Raw genomic sequence first — 17,557 nt, 5'->3', positions numbered from 1 at the left:
GAAAACATAAGGCACGGCAGGGTGAACACTTTAGGAATGACTAGTCTGCGTAATTTTGGCGGGTTCTGAGTCATAAGGGTGGTCTTTGAGTTGCCAGGCGGACTGGCCCTGGGACGACCGAGGCTGAGGAACATGGCCTCCTGGTGTTCACATACAAACAGAGGAGCCTGTGGGGTGGTGTTTCGATGACCCAAAATGCAACGGCAACTGGGTGTGGAGGGTCACAAGCTCAGGGTCTATGTGAGCCTCCACTTCCAGAACGGCCCGGCACATAGCCAGTCACTTGTGGCTTCCCCCACCACCCCCGTTGTGGTTTTAATGGTGTACGGCACAAGGTGGAGAGGGGGTTTCTTGTGTCAGAAGCCCTCGAACAACTAATGCCCATCCAAAGTATTAGACCCCAGGAGGCGCGAGGCTGCCAAAGCCTCTAAGGAAACGAGTTTACGAGGGCGGCAGCAGGAATGCCTGCTGATCTGAATTTGGAAGTGAGATCTGTAACGAGGAGTATGTCGGCACTAGAACCCAAAGGACTAAACGACGCTGGACTTCCATGTCCTCAATAAGTGTGTCAAGTGAGTCTCCTTGGAGGAGGACAGCATCAATGTAGTGTCACACCTGTGCTTTTGGAGAAAGGTGGACGTGTGCAGACTGATGGCAGAGCTGTCATTGTAGCCCGTGTGTGAACTGGGAAAAGTCTTGTGTCCCCGTTGCAAGTGGAAACAAACTGCGTTTTGAGAGGCGGTTAAAATAGGCTGAAATAAACAGAACACGTCAGCCAAATCTACAAGCACAAAATACTGATCAGTTACCGATTAACAGAATCAGTAATTTTAATAATATTGGGCATGGGGCCTTCATGGATGGGACCACAGCATCCCGGCCGTAGAAATTCATCACGAGGAACCCAGTTATTTCCAGAATCCAGAAAAAGCAAAACTGGGCTGTCAAGTGGTAGAACAGTGGGGAAACCACCCCCTTATCAACTAGTCTTCACACAGTAAGTTTTAACCCTTGAAGGTCTTATTTTAACTTACATTGGGCCATGTTAATATTCCAAATAGGCATTATGGTGTCTCCTTTTATCAAGTCAATTTGGAACCGTTAAAGGCTTTAATTCATTATTTTGTCAGAGTGTCCATACCCGATTTTAAAGCAATGGGTCCTATGACTATGGGAAATTGAGGCAAGGCTACCAAGGCATACTCGCTTTTCCTCCAATTTTATGTTTATTTACTTTTTGTTTGTTTATTTACTTTCTAAGGCGACAAAGGGCACAACATTTAAATTTAGTGGGATCCTCAGATGTAACCAGAATATTCTTAAGTAACAGTATCAATTAAGTCCACGGAGTTGTCATTTGGTGCATTTTAGCAAATGTTAAAGTACCTTTAGAACCTAGGTTTTACGGGGCACCTGGGTGGCTCAGTGGGTTAAACGTCCGACTTTGGCTCAGGTCATGATCTCACGGTTCATGGGTTTGAGCCCCGCGTTGGGCTCTGTGCTGACAGCTTAGAGCCTGGAGCCTGCTTCAGATTCTGTGTCTCCCTCTCTCTCTGCCCTTCCCCTGTTCACACTCTTTTTGTCTCTCTCAAAAATAAAAAGCATTTAAAAAAAAAAAAAAGAATCTAGGTTTTATAGGCACAAAACCTAATCAGTCTCTTTTTTTTACCTTTTTGTTACAGAAATTTGTTAGTGTATAAATTCTGGATTTTTAATTTTTTTTTTGAGGTTTTTAATTCTTAAATGGGGTCACATTGCAGCACTCTGCTATAACATATATGAACACACAACTTATTATATATGAATGTTAGAGTATTAAACATACGTATACATTATTACTCTCTTTCCCTGTTACCTCAGGGTGTGTTTCTTAAACAAGTCACTGAGGGCTGGCACTGTTTGCTACTAGTCCTGGCATCTGCTCAGCACGTAGGGTGGAGTCCCCCCAAACTCGGGCTTGCAGCTGCCTCAAGAGCAATCTTTACTCCTCTTTCCTTTGTCTCTACCTCTGATTCACGCTTTGAGTTGCCTGAAGGTGACTTCTTTACTCTGTGTCTCGGGCTTACAAGAAAAAAGGGGGCATGGGGGTAAGCTAAGGGGCCTGGTGCTCCCAGGCCAACTCTCCCCTGGACAGCTCATCTCCCCATTTTCTTTTTAAGTGGGCTTCACACCCAGCACAGAACAAACACAATGCGGGGCTTGAACTCACAACCCTGAGATCAAGCCCTGAGCTGAGAACAAGAGTCAGATGCTTAACGGACTGAGCCATCCGGTGCCCCCTCATTTTTTTTTCCTTAGGCAAAATCTTTTAGAATGACTTTGTCTCTAGGCAGCTGTTTATACTCCCCACCCCATTTCCCCTTTTGTCTCCTGTATGTCCCCCAGTGTTTTCCTTTTTTCCCTTTTGGATGTCTATTGGCCCAGCTCCTCGTGGTCCCAATCGCCCTCAGAGGGGCCGGGGTCTACATGCAAAAGAGCAATGTGGGCAGCATCCTGACTCGGGGACCTCTGGCTTACGGAGACTCCTAGCTCGTTACCAGGCAGCGGCACCTACAAGGGCCCCAGCAGTGACAGGGACATCTGTCGTGTCTAACGAGCAGAGAAGCCTCAGGTGCTTAAGGGGGAGTGCTGGTTTTTCTTTTTACCTTTTGAAAATTTAACAGGAGTCACAAGTGTCCAAGGATGGGATCCCTTATATCCTACTTGGTTGGGGGACGGATTGTGACAACAGTAAAGCAAGCAACAAGGGATGTGCCTTTGAAACATTTACTTCTGGCTTCCCATGAGGAGGACAGCCCTCGGTGCTAGGCAGCCCCGGCAGCCCCCTGCAAATCCCAGGGACCCACGCCTGGTTGAAAGCAGATCTATAGCTCATGGGGACCAATACCCAGACTCCCCGCAAGGAATGCCCTTGAGAAGGGCAAGCCCAGGAGCCCTCTGCAGACCTCAGCACCGGTGGGCAGGCTGACCAGACTCAACCCCAACACAGCCCCATTGGAGGAAGCCTATTCTCGCTTCCTTGTGGGAGCCTTTGCCAGACACCCAAATACCCCAGGTCACTGCCAGGAACTCAGGGTCAAATGAGGTTTGGCCCAGCGGACCATGATGTTCCAGGTAAAGCACCAACCTAGGGAACTACAGCCACCGCCAACCTGGACCCAGCACCTAGGACACGAGCGGACCCCAGAGCTGCGCGCCTCCAAGGTTCTCTTACGGTTCAGGTTGGAACGTCACGGTGGCACACGGCAGGCACAGAAAGCAGCAGTGGCGGCGGCTAGCTGCGCCCTCCCGAGGGAAGCATCTGCAGCCTGGGATGTCCGGGCGGGCAGCCACGGCCCTCACTGCACCTGTTCCGTGTACAAAGGTGCCCGAGTAGTGACAGAGGTCAGCACCACCGAAGGAAGAGCCAGGCAGAGCCACAGAAGGAAGACCAAGTTTGGGTCAAGAAGCACGAGCCAGGGGAGAACCTGGGCCAGAAGACTTTCCCGGGGTTTCTGAGAAGGCGAGGCAAGGCCAGGGGAGCAGGTTAGGACTGGCTGGTTGGAGTTACCTCAGCAGGCTTCAGGCCCAGGGATGGTCCCTACTTGCCTGGCACCTGGTCCTGGAGTGACCCAGGCCGAGGAATACTGCCTGGTGGGGTGCGTGGGCCACACGGAGGAGGTGTGGCTCTAGACTGGTCCGTTTGCACAGCAGAGACACGCTCCCGGCTGGGCCCTCTGGTATCACCAAGAATTGGCCAGCCCCAGCCAAAAGGTTATTTAAGATATAAAAATATCAAAATGTACAGAAAATAATGATTAATACAACAGCATCACTCCTCTTGGATAAACTTTATCACCGAAATTCACTCCTTTAGCCTTCACAGTGATGCTGAGTATGCATATCTCCAGAGAAACTTGGAAAATTCGGGTACAGAATGCTATCTGAGAGGAAGGAGAACAGTCCGCTTTAGTGAAATGCTCCTACACATTCCACTGCAAACCACACACGCAAAAGACCACAAAACATACACACAGAAACACAAGCTACAGGGACACTCAGTGCCCGCTGGGAAGCTGTGAGTACAAGTCTCCACGCCCTTCACAGGGAGCAAAGCTCGAGTGGACACTGTCAAGTTCAGTGTGTTTGGTCAGCAAAGAGGGAGGACAATCCACCCAGCCTGCAGAGGGAACATGAGGAGACATCAAAGGTCCCCGCCGAATGCTGTGGCCCAAGCGGCAGGAATGGGCACTCTAGGATCCCAATGCTGGCCACCTCTCGTGGCCCCAGTGGGTGAGGGGTCCTCCTTCCTGGTGGAGGAAAAGTTCTCTCTCAAAATCAAAGAAGCCTAACAAGCCCTGGGCTTCTCTCCCCCTCTCTCCCCTTTTACAAGGATTCAAGAAACATTAGAATGGCTAACGTTGTTAAAAAGACTAATTATACCAAATATTGATGAGGTTGTAGGGAAAAGACACTCACGCTACTGGTGGGGGCGTGAAATTACATACCCGCTTTAGAACACAGTCGGCAGCTTCCTAAAAAAACCCCCAAACATCCAACTACCCTCTGACTTAGGCACGATACTCCTAGGTATGAACTCAAAAGAAATGAAACATATTTCCATGAAGACTTCACATAAATGTCTGTGGCAGCTTTATCTTAAGAGCCAGGAACTGAAAACAATCCAAATGCTAATGAACAGACGAATGCACAAAAGGCGTGGTATCCGCAGAGTATAAAGTATCGACCTATACGCTACACGACTCAAAAGAAAAGCAATACCGGGGCGCCTGGGCGGCTCAGTCGATTGAGCGTCCAACTTCGGGTCATGGCATGATCTCGCGGTTCGTGGGTTCGAGCCCCGCGTCGGGCTCTGTGCTGACAGCTGAGCCTGGAGCCTGCTTCAGATTGTGTCTCCCTCTCTCTCTGCCCCTCGCCCACTCACACTCTCCCTCCCTCTCGAAAATAAACATTAAAATTTTTTTTAAAAGAAAAGCAAAATCTGACTATTCTTGACACAGCAGAGATAAACATCAAAAATAATTGTGCCGTATAAAAGAAACCACCTAAGAAAGGACTCGATTTATATGAAATTCTGAAAAAGGCAAACTCCTCTATACTGAATAAAATAAGCACATTTACCCAGATGCCAAGTATCGTCCACTCCCCAACATTTCCAAAAACATTTCCAACAGTCCTAAAGAATCCTGACCATCAAAGTCAGAAGACAGCTGCCACCAAGTAGGCAGGTCACTTACTGTGAGTGAGCTCAGCTTTGTGAGGCACTCCCTGCAGCGGGCACATTTTGCTTACTTTGTTGAGCAGCAGATATGGGGAGAAAAAACTGAGCGAGACATCCCAGGGCCTGGAACAGGACAGGCACGTGGTCAGTGTTTAGGACATGTTAGCTCTGGCTGTTGTTTTATTTTGTTTTGTGTTTACTAATTTATCTCTTTAAAGTGACACATATTTTATTTTTCCTAAATTATTATATTCTTTCCAGAGCTCTGGTAAATGGGAAAAAATTTTCCTTGCCATAAAGAATAAGTTGCCATGAAAACACAACAATAAAATCAAAATAATGCTACTACGTCCCAGCAAGCTCATGGGGCCTCCTCGGGACTGCTCCCGGCTAGCAGAAAGGGAAATTAGTAATGTGTAGAGGGGTACGCAGACTCAGCACTAAACCCAGACTTTCTCCTGAGGCCAATCAGGGGAACGACAATGGAGAGGGCTGGCTGCAGGAGTGCCCACCCATGCCACGTGAAGACATGTCCGTGCGCCCTCTAAAAGCATCCCCCGTACGCGTGGAGGACTATGGCCCGGGCCTTAAGGAAACAGGGATGACTGCACAGGCACCTGCTGTGCTCCCATCAGCGCACTGTCAGACCTGCAGTGACAGAGGAGGGGGCTGTTCCTTCCAAACCGGGCTGCCCCCGCCACATCGTCCTTGGTCCAAGGGACACTGTACGATGACTGTGTGGCCCACCCACCAGGCTTTGCAGCGTCCCTAGAACATGCCTGCCCCACGAGTCTCTGTGGTGCGTTAGTACCCTCTGTGTCCCCGGGCTTGCTACGTCACCTCAATGCCTCCACCTATGTCCTAGGTCGCTGGTGAGTTTTACATATCCCAGGTGTGCATGCCTCGTGTCCATCACACACCGTTTGTGCCGTGGATATGGTGTTCGCACACGGGTTCACACTGTGTTGAGGATGTCAGCGTCGCACATCTGTCACACGTGTTCCCAGGGTTTATGTCAGGTATGGCCAGGAAGCGCTAAGGACTATCAGCATCGCACTCCTGACACACAGAGTCCCCCAGATCTGAGCATGTGTGTCCCCAGGCTGCGCTACAGTGTCATCACCACACATCCATCCCATCCGATGCCTGAATACGCTTCCAGGTTATGCAACTGCCAGGCACCCATCTGCCAGGACCAGACCTCAAACACTCATCAGTATCTAGTGCACGGGAAATTTGGGGGAAGGGTCAGCACATTATGAGATACAGGGAGTCAAATCTAGAATGCCTCAAACTGTTATGGACACGTGGCTCATCACTTCAACAAGTAAACAAAAAAGAGATAAGGGGCATCCGGGTGGCCCCAGTTGGTTGGGCATCTGACTCTTGATTTCAGCTCAGGTCATGATCTCATGGTCCATGAGATTGAGCCCTGTGTCGGGCTCCACACACTCAAGCCTGCTTGAGATTCTCTGTCCCTCTCTCTCCACCCCTCCCCTGCTTATGTGCATGTTCTCTCTTCTTCTCTCTCAAAATAAATAAGTAAACTTTAAAAATAAATAAATACAAATAAAAGAGAAGCGGTATCTAGAGGTTAATAGACCTGCAAAACACATTCTACATCCTGAGTGTGACTACTCTGCCTGAAAAATCAAATGCATTTTTGAGAAAATGGGTAAAATTCATCACTGAATTTTTCATATTTATCACAATTTACAGTATTTTTATTACACGAGAAAGTTATTTGCATTATAAAAAAACTCTTAACGTTTTAGAAAAGCATTGCATTAAAAACCATGATGTCTGGGAGCGCCTGGGTGGCTCAGTTGGTTAAGAGTCCAATTTCAGGGGCGCCTGGGTGGCTCAGTAGGTTAAGCTTCTGACTTCGGCTCAGGTCATGATCTCGCGGTCTGTGAGTTCAAGCCCTGCGTTGGGCTCTGTGCTGACCGCTCAGAGCCTGGAGCCTGTTTCAGATTCTGTGTCTCCCTCTCTCTCTGACCCTCCCCCGTTCATGCTCTCTGTCTCAAAAATAAATAAATGTTTAAAAAAAAAAAAAATTAAAAAAAAAAAAAGAGTCCAACTTCAGCTCAGGTCATGATGTCACGATTTGTGAGTTTGAGCCCCACGTGGGGCTCTGTGCTGACAGCTTGGAGCCTGGAGCCTGCTTCGGATTCTGTGTCTCTCTCTCTGTCCCTCCCCTGCCCACAGTCTGCCCCTCTCTCTCTCAGAAATAAACAAACATTAAAAACAAACAAAACAAAAAACCCCACCATGATGTCTGGGTTTCGTGGGTAAAATAACTCACTGATATACATGAAGGGAGATGAAACAAGAATGACCCTAAATAATGATAGAAGACTAAGGGTCCATAATCTTTTCCATTCTGTGTATATTTGAAAGTAGCCATTAAAAAGTGTAGAATATGTCCTTGTATTAGTAATTCTATGTTGGGAAGATTATCTTTAATTTATTTTATTTGAGAGAGAGAGAGAGAGAGAGAGAGAGAGAGAGAGAAAGAGCATGCACATGTGAGTTGGGGAGGAGGGGGGGCAGAGAGAGAGAATCTTAAGCAGGCTTCAAGCTCAGCACAGAGCCCAATGAGGGGCTCAATCCCATGACCCTGGGATCACAACCTGAGCTGAAATCAAGAGTTGGCCACTCAACCAACTGAGCCACCCAGGTACCCCTGGTTTATCTTTTTTTTTTTTTCCTTTTTTTAGAGAGAGAGGAGGAGAATGAATTTTAAAAGCGCACAAGGAAGCTTTTGTTTTTATGAATCAAAACGTCCAAATACACATTTTAAACATGCGCATTTTAGTCAATTATACATCAGCCAAACTTGAAGTCACAAATACTCAAATAGTGTCACTCCCTGATCACTTTACTGTTTTCGTATCACATGCGGTCCGGAGGCCATCTGTGGGTACTCTATCAATAGGGTAGAAATAGAATGGCGTGCTACTGCCAACTTTTCCCAACCCCGTTTGGGGACATCATGTCGGCAGTTTGAAATTGGTCATCATGGGAGAACTTATACCAAGAAAGTCAGCAAATGCTAAAAACTAAGGCTTAATTTATCGTATTATTGAATACAATATATGGAATGTCTACGCCTAGAAAAGTGACGGAAGGGCGCCTGGGTGGCTCAGTCAGTTAGGCGTCCCACTTCGGCCCAGGTCATGATCTCGCGGTCTGTGAGTTTGAGCCTCCCACCGGGCGCTCTGCTGTCAGCCGGCCGTCAGCAGAGAGCCCGCTTCAGATCCTCTGTCCCCACTCTCTCTCTGCCCCTCCCCTGTACATGTGCATGAGCTCTCTCTCGAGAATATATAAAAATATAAAAATAAAATAAATATTTTAAAAAGTGATGGAAAGTATGCTAATAAATCGTATAGGTGGCCACTACCTTGTGCATATCCCCCCAAGGAGAATACCCATAAAGAAAAAATGACAGAATATTCTTCGAGTATTCAAAAACAACTATTCCATGCAGCAAAGAAGTTGCCCACATTACTGAAGAACAAAGAATATTCCAACCTAAGTCTGTTTTGTTTCATCTTATTTGTTAACTAAACAGAAAATAACCAAATTTCATAAGAGAGAAAATAGTCCACAGGTAAGAAGAGGCAGTTTACTAAAAAAGATAAACAGCAAACACATGAAATAATGCTCAACACCATAAATCCTTAGGGAAATACAATGAAAACAAATGAGATAACAATACTTATTTTAAAAAGGTGAAATTAAAAAGTCAATCTTACCAGGCACTGACAAGGGTGCGAAGGAGTTGGAAGTCTCACATGCTGCTGGTGGAAATGCAAAAAGACACAATCATTTTAGATCACTGCTTGGCAATTTTTAAAAAGGAGTTAAATATTTACCTACCCCATGACTCAGGCAGTGCACTAGGAGTCATTAAAATAGGAGAAATGAAACACATATCCATATAAAGAATTATAAACAAATGTTTACACCAGCTTTATCTGCAAAAACTCAACACTGGAAATAATCCAAATATCCATCAACAGATGAATGGATAAATGCAGCTGATGACACATCAAAGAGAAAGCTACTCAGAAATTAGAATAAATGATTCATACAGGCACCATTTAGGATTCTCAACGCAGCATCAAGAAAACAGAAAAAAAGAGCAAACACTTTATGGTTAATCATAAATTCTAGAAAATGCAATCAATTTTATTTTATTATTTTTTTAAACGTTTATTTATTTTTGAGACAGACAGAGACAGAGCATGAACAGGGGAGGGGCAGAGAGAGAGGGAGACACAGAATCTGAAACAGGTTCCAGGCTCTGAGAGGTCAGCACGGAGCCCGACGCGGGGCTTTAACTCACGGACCGTGAGATCGTGACCTGAGCCGAAGTCGGACGCTTAACCGACCGAGCCACCCAGGCGCCCCAAAAAATGCAATCAATTTTAAAAGAACGCAAATCAATGGTTGCCTGGAGGGCCAGAGAGAGATTATAAAAGGGAGAAAGGAAAACATGCAGGTGACAGACATGCTCATTATCACTGCTAACAGTGACGGTTTCCTAAGTGTACACAGGTCAAAACTCACCATGTTGTAATGCTTTAAATACGTTCAATTTAGTCTATGTTTATTATGCCTTAACTTAATACAGCTTTCAGAAGTGGTTCACAGTAAAAATCCAAATCTCCCACCCTTCAGAACATCAGGTCTGGGAACTCTGTATTGACTCCACTGTCTCACTCATGCCTGAGGGTCAGCCTTTCCTCAGTGGCAGTTAATGCTGGCCAACAGTGAAAGCCATTTCCACCAGAGTAAGGGCATTGCTAGCTGGGTCACAATAGCCATATCCCCAGAGTACAGGATCTCCCTTCTCCCCTGCCTTCTTCTGTTGCCTGTACAGCAACGGCCTTGAGGTTAACAGCTCAGATTGGCTACAGGAACCCACAAACCCCTGGTCTGCCAATGACTTCAGCCACACAAGATAAACCCACCTGGAGATCCTGAGATTTCTGTACACTCGCAGCCTGCAGTCAGTCACCGAAACACCTGTGGGTGCACACCCGGGGGAGGCGCACTCCACGTACCCTGCGGCAATCTCCTCCACGCTCTATTGATAGTGTTTCTGTGCCAATTATGGGTTCCCTTGCCCCTGCAGTCTTACAGCCAGCGACACTGGCCTACTGAGCTCTGGGTATCAGGGTGCACAGCTCCTCTGCACGACCTGGGGCTGATTTTCCTCAGCACTGCTGGGCACTGAGGTAGCCCGTGAACAAGGAAAATTTCACGTTGTCTCCAAAAGCACGGGTGTTGTCACAACTGCCCCTTTCTCAGGGTGACCTCTGGCATCCAGGCAAAAACTCAGGACCACAGAGCAGTCTTTCCTAGGAGGTCCTGGCAGCAACGCAGACTATGATACAACTGGAGAGCACTACACTCTACCATCACACTGTCCCCTCTGAGGCACCAACGTTTGCATCCCCTCACAACTTTCCACTTCAAGTTGGCAGTCCTTCAAGCTACCCTACACTGTGGACAGAGTTTCTAAGATTAAAGGTGCTTAAACAGAAAGGCCTTTAGTATTGCACAAACCAGCCAAAGCTGTGCGACAGTTTCCGGTTCGATGACTTGGAAGCTGGAAAACCTCATCAAGAGCACTCCCTGAGACCAGTTAGATCTCTCAAAAATCTAGTTCTTCTGCGCAGGCCATCAGCAGAACCCAGATAGTGTTCTAGAGGCCAACAGAGGGTCAAATCCACGTGCTAACTTGTCAAGAGAGAAGGGAATGAAGATCTCATAAGGCTCAGGATACTCTTGATTTCCTCTAGCACATGGGAGAGCAGAGGTCAGCTTTGACAAGCAGACCAAGGTGACTGACGCACACTGTGGGGACTGGCCACGTGGTAGAGCTGAAGTGGCTGCTGCCACCGAAACTGGTAGTGACATCAACCTGGCAAGGAGCTTGGACAGGTTGTACATGCTTCCCGCATAACTGAAACTTACAGGGAAATCTCCAGTCTGTAGATGTTTTCAGATCTATAAAATTCAGTTCAGGCAGATGGTTCAAGAGGCTTTCCTCCACCACAATTAAACTAAGTAAGGAAAGGGCACATTCTCTGCATCTGTTTCACTTTGTGAGAACTCTTTGGTGTTGACTGAGCTGAGTTTGCAGCTAAAGGATTTCTCATTCACTGCAGGTGAGCTCTCCTATGTCGAAGGAGGCCAGAGCTCTGGCTAAAGGATTTCCCACACTCATTGCACTCATAAGGCTTTGCTCCAGAGTGAACTGTCTGGTGTCGAACGAGGTGGGTTTTACGGCTGAAGGATTTCCCACATTCACCGCATTCATACGGCTTTTCTCCAGTGTGAACTCTTTGGTGTTGAATGAGGACAGATTTCTGGCTAAAGGACTTCCCACATTCATTGCACTCATAAGGCCTTTCTCCAGTGTGAACTCTTTGGTGTTGAATGAGGACAGATTTCTCACTAAAAGATTTCCCACATTCAATGCAATCATAAGGCCTTACTCCAGTGTGAACTCTCCAATGTCTCATGAGGTGGGTTTTACAACTAAACGATTTCCCACATTCAGTGCATTCATAAGGCCTTGCTCTAGCGTGAGCTCTCTTGTGGCGAAGAAGGCCAGAACTTTGGGTAAATGATTTCCCACATTCAGTGCATTTGTAAGGCCTTTCGTTAGTATGAACTCTCAGGTGTTTAATAAGGATAGATTTTTGGATAAAGGACTTCCCACATTCACTGCACTCGTACGGCCTCTCTCCAGTATGAACTCTTTGGTGTTGAATGAGGTCAGATTTCTGGCTGAAAGATCTGCCACATTCTATGCACTCATAAGGCTTTGCTCCAGTGTGAACTCTCCAGTGTCGAATGAGATGGGTTTTGCGACTAAAGAACCTCCCACATTCACTACACTTGTAAGATCTTTCTGCGGTGTGAATTTTCTGGTGCTGAAAAGGTCTGTATTTACAGCTGACGTCTTTTCCACATTTGCTACATTCGTCAAGACCTTCTCCATCGTGGAATCTCTGGTGGTCAAGAGTGTGAGTGTTGCTGAAAGCTCTCCTGCATTTGATCCACTTGTGACTTATTCCGCTGGTAAAGGGCTCCCCACACTCAATGCTGCTCTGGGGCTTCTCGCTATTGGGCATATCCAGGTGCTGGAGAGGGCCTGAGGGAGCTAGAAAGTCCTTTCCACCTTCCCCACTGGCAAAGGGCCTCGCTGACACGTGGAATCTGCAGCTCGTCACTAACAAGGCACTGTCCATATCCATTTTGAACATTTTCTCTCCACTGTCATGCTTTTGATACTGGTGAAGGTTTGCACCAAACCAGAAGCCTCTGGTCGCCCCACCCAAGTATGATGTCTGCCCAGAACATGCCGCTCGGAGCTCAGAAGGTTGCAAATTGTCTTTCAAGACTGGGACACAATTCTCACAGAGATGAGTCTTCTGGATTGATGAACCTGTCTTAGAAGTCCTGACCTGTGACACTCTTTCTACAGAAACACTCTGCTCAGAAGGTACTTCCTCATTCTCTGCTCCACACCAACAATCTGAAAGCAGAGAAATGCTGATAAAGTATACTTTACCTCTGAGGAAGAGAGGGAAGTCCCATCAAAAATGTGTGTCAAAAATATACTTTCAAACCAAAGACAGAATCCACGGGTATAATTTCAGAATGGGGCACCAATTTGAAGGGAGGGCTGCTTTGCAGTACTGGGCCTCTAAAGATGACAGAATGAGGGAGACCTTTTGGGACAAAGGGCACAAGTAGGGGGTGCCACACAGGGAGGGGAGGCAGGATCACTAATTCACTCCTATGCCAACAGCCTTCAGCAGGAACTTGTTGTCTGGGGACAAGTCCGCGCTACTGAGAACGATGGTTCTGCCCAGGCCCAAGGAAATACCAGTGGAACTGAGTATCTGGTGTTCAAGGACAATTTAAGGATATGTGCACACGTCACAACACATTACGTACAGGAGAACTGCAGACCACGTGGTGGAGAGGAACAAGTGATGGAGGTCAGAAAGCCGGGGACAGCCAGGAATAGAAGTCACAGATGAAATGTGACTCAGAGTCAGAAAAGCATAGAGTATGCAGAAAAAAGGTGTAGAAATGATGTGTCCAGTGGCACCTGCACCGAAACGCTGGTGAACACAGGGCGGGTTCCTGGTATACTTTAAACACAGCCCTGATGTCAGGCCCCTTCCAGCAGCTGCCACTCACCAGGCCAGGCCTTCTCTGAGACCGCCGGGCCAAGTCCACCCTGCGAAGCAGCCAGCACCCTCCTCAGACTCCCAGTTGGAGAACTACGTAGGACCTGAGTGAGGCAAGTCCTTAGGGAAAGACAGGACAGGTGAGGGGTCAGCACCAGCCCAGAGCAACTAGGAAATATCGGACCACAGAAAGGAACACTGCAATTAAAATCTCAAAGCACGGTCTTTCAAGAAAGGTCTAAGGACCACGTAAGTAGGGACCATGACGATGTTTACAATTCCTGATATAGGCAATCATAAGGAAATCTTTAAAAGTTCTCATCACAAGGAAAAAATATCTGCAACTCTGTATGGTGATGAACATTCATTACACGTAATGTAGTAAGCATTCCACAACATATACAAGTATCAAATCATTACACTGTATGCCTGAAACCAATATGTCGCATGTCAATTATATCTCAATTTAAAAAAAAAAAAGGAGGAGGCAAAACCTGGGGCACAAGATGCCACGAATCTGGACACAGTCATCCCACCAGGGAGAGGGTGAGCAATGTGAGATCCATTCGGGTGACTGTGGGACTCCCAGATTCCCAGACCCTTCCCTGCACACGGTGGGGTAGCAGGTATTAGGGCGGCTTGCTGAGGGCACCGCTTGGGGCAGTGAACATAGCTTAGCACTGGTACCCACAGCACACATGCCAAGGAAGTGGGGAAGTTAGCAGAGGCCAAGGTTTAGCTCTGGGAGAGGGAGAAAGAGCAGCTCACAACACTGAGAGGAAGATGAAGGCCTTACCCAGGGATGTTGTAAGTGCAAAGGTCTCCAGCATCACGTCGTGGTACAGGAACCTCTGAGCCTCATCAAGGAGCCCCCACTCCTCCTGGGAGAAGTACACGGCCACGTCCTCGAAAGTCACACAACTCTGCCAGAGTGGGGACAGTTCATTCCATAATCAGCTTCTCCCCTAGGATTCCCAAGTTCATCCACCCACTCATCCTTCCCCTGCTCACCCACCTCCCCACATCCCCATCTCAGAGAAGACACCAGGCCCTGGGGCATCTGATGCACACTGTCTCCTTCTGGTCCCTTTGATCACCATGTCCACCCACAGCAACGATGGGCAGGTGGGCAGGTAGACGATACCAAAATTCTGATGTCAGGCCCCTTCCAGCAGCTGCCACTCACCAGGCCAGACCTTCTCTGAGACCACCCTGCCAAGTTCCCCAAGAGGGACACACTCTCTCGCTAAGCAATTCTCCAGATCAGATGTCCCAGACGTAACCAAGGGTGTGGGCTCCCATTTCTCTCTTATGTTCTCAAGGCCAGGGCCCTCGGGCCTTCACTTCCCACTCTCTCCTAGTTCTCCCTGCTCTGTACCACAGGCACCCCCCATCCTTCTTCCATGGCATAGAGTCTGGCAAATTCAAACACGTTCCAGAACTACAGCAGCACACCTCCAATGGTCCCACTGCCAGAGGCAGCCCAGAGTCCTGCTCCGTAGGTCTCCCTGCCTGACGGTTCCTCGCTTCAACCGCAGCCACACGGAACCACTTGTGGATCTCAGCACTCATGACCCTCCTCCACTCATGCCGCACTTGATCGGCTCTCGCCGGTCAAGCCTTCTTCTCTCTGTCCAACCCTCATCCAGAGCCAGTCCCAGAGCCTTTCCACCCCAGGTCCAGAGATTCTCCTACATGAGCACTTGGCCCCCGAGCTAATCCAGCTGCCCGACCGAAAGTCCCCAGGCACACCAAGGTCACAACAAAGTCCTGGTGACCCCAGAGCAGTGAGTAAGCAGCAGTCCTGGCCTCACCACCATGTTGCCTCCATTACTCCCACACTCCTGCATCATCCCATGTGCACCCACCTCTCAGAAGCCTTGCTCCCATCAGGTCATCCACTCTCCCGCACTGTTCCCACCACTCCTCTCTTTCACTGACCCACACGCAGACACTGGTCTGCACCCCCCAACTAGGTGACCAAGCACGAGACCCAGCCTCTGACCTCACTCACCCCTTCCGAGGCTACTATTAACATCATCATGACTGGGATTACCCCTCCTCAACGTGACCCACTGTGTTACGGACCGAATGTACGCATTCTCCCAAAAGTGGTATGTTTGGAGCCCTAACCCCCAGTGTGATAGAATTTGGAGATTTGGAGGTGGAGCCTTTTGGGGTGGTGATCAGATTTTGATTAGGTCAGGAGGGTGGGACCCTCTTAAGAAACCCTTCTACTTTCTTCTTTCTCACCTTCAAAATCAGAAAATCACAGATCTACTGAAAAAACCTGATTCAGAATCCAGCCATCTCTACCCCCTCCAAGGCCACCGCACTGGTCCACATCATCAGCGCTCACTGGACTACTGCAGTACCCTCCTCCCTGGTCTTCCTGCCACTTCGCTCACTCGCCCAGTCTGTTCTCTGTGCTGCAGCCGCAGGAAGCATAAGAGCTTGAACAGATCCCTCCTCTGCTCCAAAGCTCCCACTGTTCCCACCATCTCCAGAGTAGACACCCAACTTCTCAGGGGGCCATCCCAGGTCTGACTCCTGCCCCTGTGCTCTCTGTTCCCATGAGAAAGGACACTGAGCTACCCTTGTTCAGCTCAGTCTCGCCTCCAAAGGGCTGCAGACACTGGTACTATACTGGGGCAACCGTCCTCCACACCTCATTCTATTGGCTGCCAGCAACAGGAACCACTCCACAGAACCCCCAGCCTGGTCTGAGGACCCTGGGCTTAGAACCTGTTCCCAGTCCCCAGGCCTGGAAGAATGATAAATGAAGAGTGTCAGGACACCACAATCACAGAGATAAAGAGAGGAATCAGGACCAGTGAGGTTCTGGAACACCATCCACTCACTCACCTCTGCAGGGTTCATAAGTGCTTCAGTACTGATAACGGTCTGCGTGAAGAGGAAAATTCGGAGAGGCAGGTGACCATGGCAGGGTTCCATGGGCTCGGGGCTACCCTGCACCCCTGCCCGGCCCTGGAGCCAGGTGACCTGGGATAACTACAGTCTCTCTGATCCTCAGTCCCCAGAGCTGAGTCTTACAACTGTATGACCTTGGACAGGGACCAAAACCTCTCTGTGCTTCCTATTATCATCCTTCCTCCGGTCTGGTCCCCTTAGCACCTTGTAAAAACTTTTTAAAAAGGCTAATTCAGGTGAGGCCTTTCCTGTTCACAATGCTCAATGGCTCCCAGCCTCTGATGGCCACCTGCCAGTCCCCCCGTGACCCCGCCGCACACCCTCTGTTCCCCTGAGGGCAGAGGGAGGACCCCACACCCCCCAATTCCTCCCCCTCGGCGCCCCCTGCAGCCCTGCACCAGCCGACCCCTCCCCTGCAGCCCGCTCCCGCACCCTGTCGTGCCAGCGCTCAGACACAGGGTCCCCACACGCGAGCGCCTCCCCGGCCCGGACACCGGTACCTGGGCCGCAGGGACGCGAGCAGGCGCCCCGCGCTCGGGCCTGGAGGGTCTGGGGCGGGGGGGGAGAGGGGGGCCCGGGGGGGCGCGCGTTTACCTGAGCCGGGTCCCTGCGCGCGGTCGCCGCCATCTGACTCTGGGCGGAGCGGACACCCGGGCCAGCGGTCCCCGTCCCGGCCCCGGCGCGGGGAAGCCCGGGCGGCGTTGAGGAGTCGCGGACGCCAGTCTGCGCGGCGGGGTCAGCGCCTCCCCTCGCGCCTCCTCGGTCCCCTCAGTCACCACCCGACCTCAGGAGTCCGTGACCCAGCACATACAGCTCACAGCAGCCAAAACTACCGCCACGAGGAGGACGCCGGAAGTCCCGCCCCGACACGATGGGAACACACGGAATTGCCCTTCTCGTGAGCCTCTATTGGCTAAACGACGACGACGCCCGGCGCAGCGTCCTCTGGGTAGTGTAGTTCTCACAGCACGAAAAGCCCTGGCGCGGGGCGCCCCTCACCCGCAGACTAGGAGGGAGAGGTGCTGAGAGGTGGTGTCTCCGTCTCCCAAGGGCGGGGGAGGGGCCTCGCTCCTTTAAGGGGCTGCTCTTAGATTTCTGAGGAGTGTCGTGTGCAACTGATCACCTAGGTGTTTAGAGAAGTTATTTCGGACTCCTTGAAGCTTAGCATTCTCTCGGATTCTAG

At 49.4% G+C, this 17,557-nt stretch overlaps 1 protein-coding gene across 6 annotated transcripts in view; it reads right to left on the bottom strand.

Moving 5' to 3' along the window:
- The window catches only part of LOC109259357 (zinc finger protein 530), a 36,741-nt gene extending 19,520 nt beyond the window's left edge, over positions 1-17,221 (bottom strand). For 2 of the 6 annotated variants that reach the window (XR_008423392.1, XR_008423390.1), the window contains exons 1-4: positions 16,969-17,221; positions 14,240-14,366; positions 10,201-12,779; positions 8,980-9,021 (exon numbers count right to left, since the gene is read on the bottom strand). Coding sequence is in view for 2 of the 6 variants with exons in the window: in XM_053906286.1 (XP_053762261.1) it covers positions 8,980-9,024; positions 12,195-12,779; positions 14,240-14,366; positions 16,969-17,001 (790 nt within the window). In the remaining 4 variants the exon portion in view is untranslated. Of the gene's footprint in view, positions 1-8,979; positions 9,025-10,200; positions 12,780-14,239; positions 14,367-16,968 lie in introns of all 6 variants that reach the window. The other 4 variants (XR_008423391.1, XR_008423388.1, XM_053906286.1 and 1 more) reach the window with 2 other exon arrangements.
- Positions 17,222-17,557: the final 336 nt, after the last annotated feature.

This window comes from Panthera pardus, unplaced genomic scaffold (genome assembly GCF_024362965.1).
Source record: "Panthera pardus isolate Hobbes unplaced genomic scaffold, ASM2436296v1 HiC_scaffold_18, whole genome shotgun sequence".
In the NCBI taxonomy this organism is placed as follows: Eukaryota; Metazoa; Chordata; class Mammalia; order Carnivora; family Felidae; genus Panthera; species Panthera pardus.
Note: the sequence above shows the minus strand (reverse complement) of the source record. Positions and strands in the feature narration are given on the sequence as shown.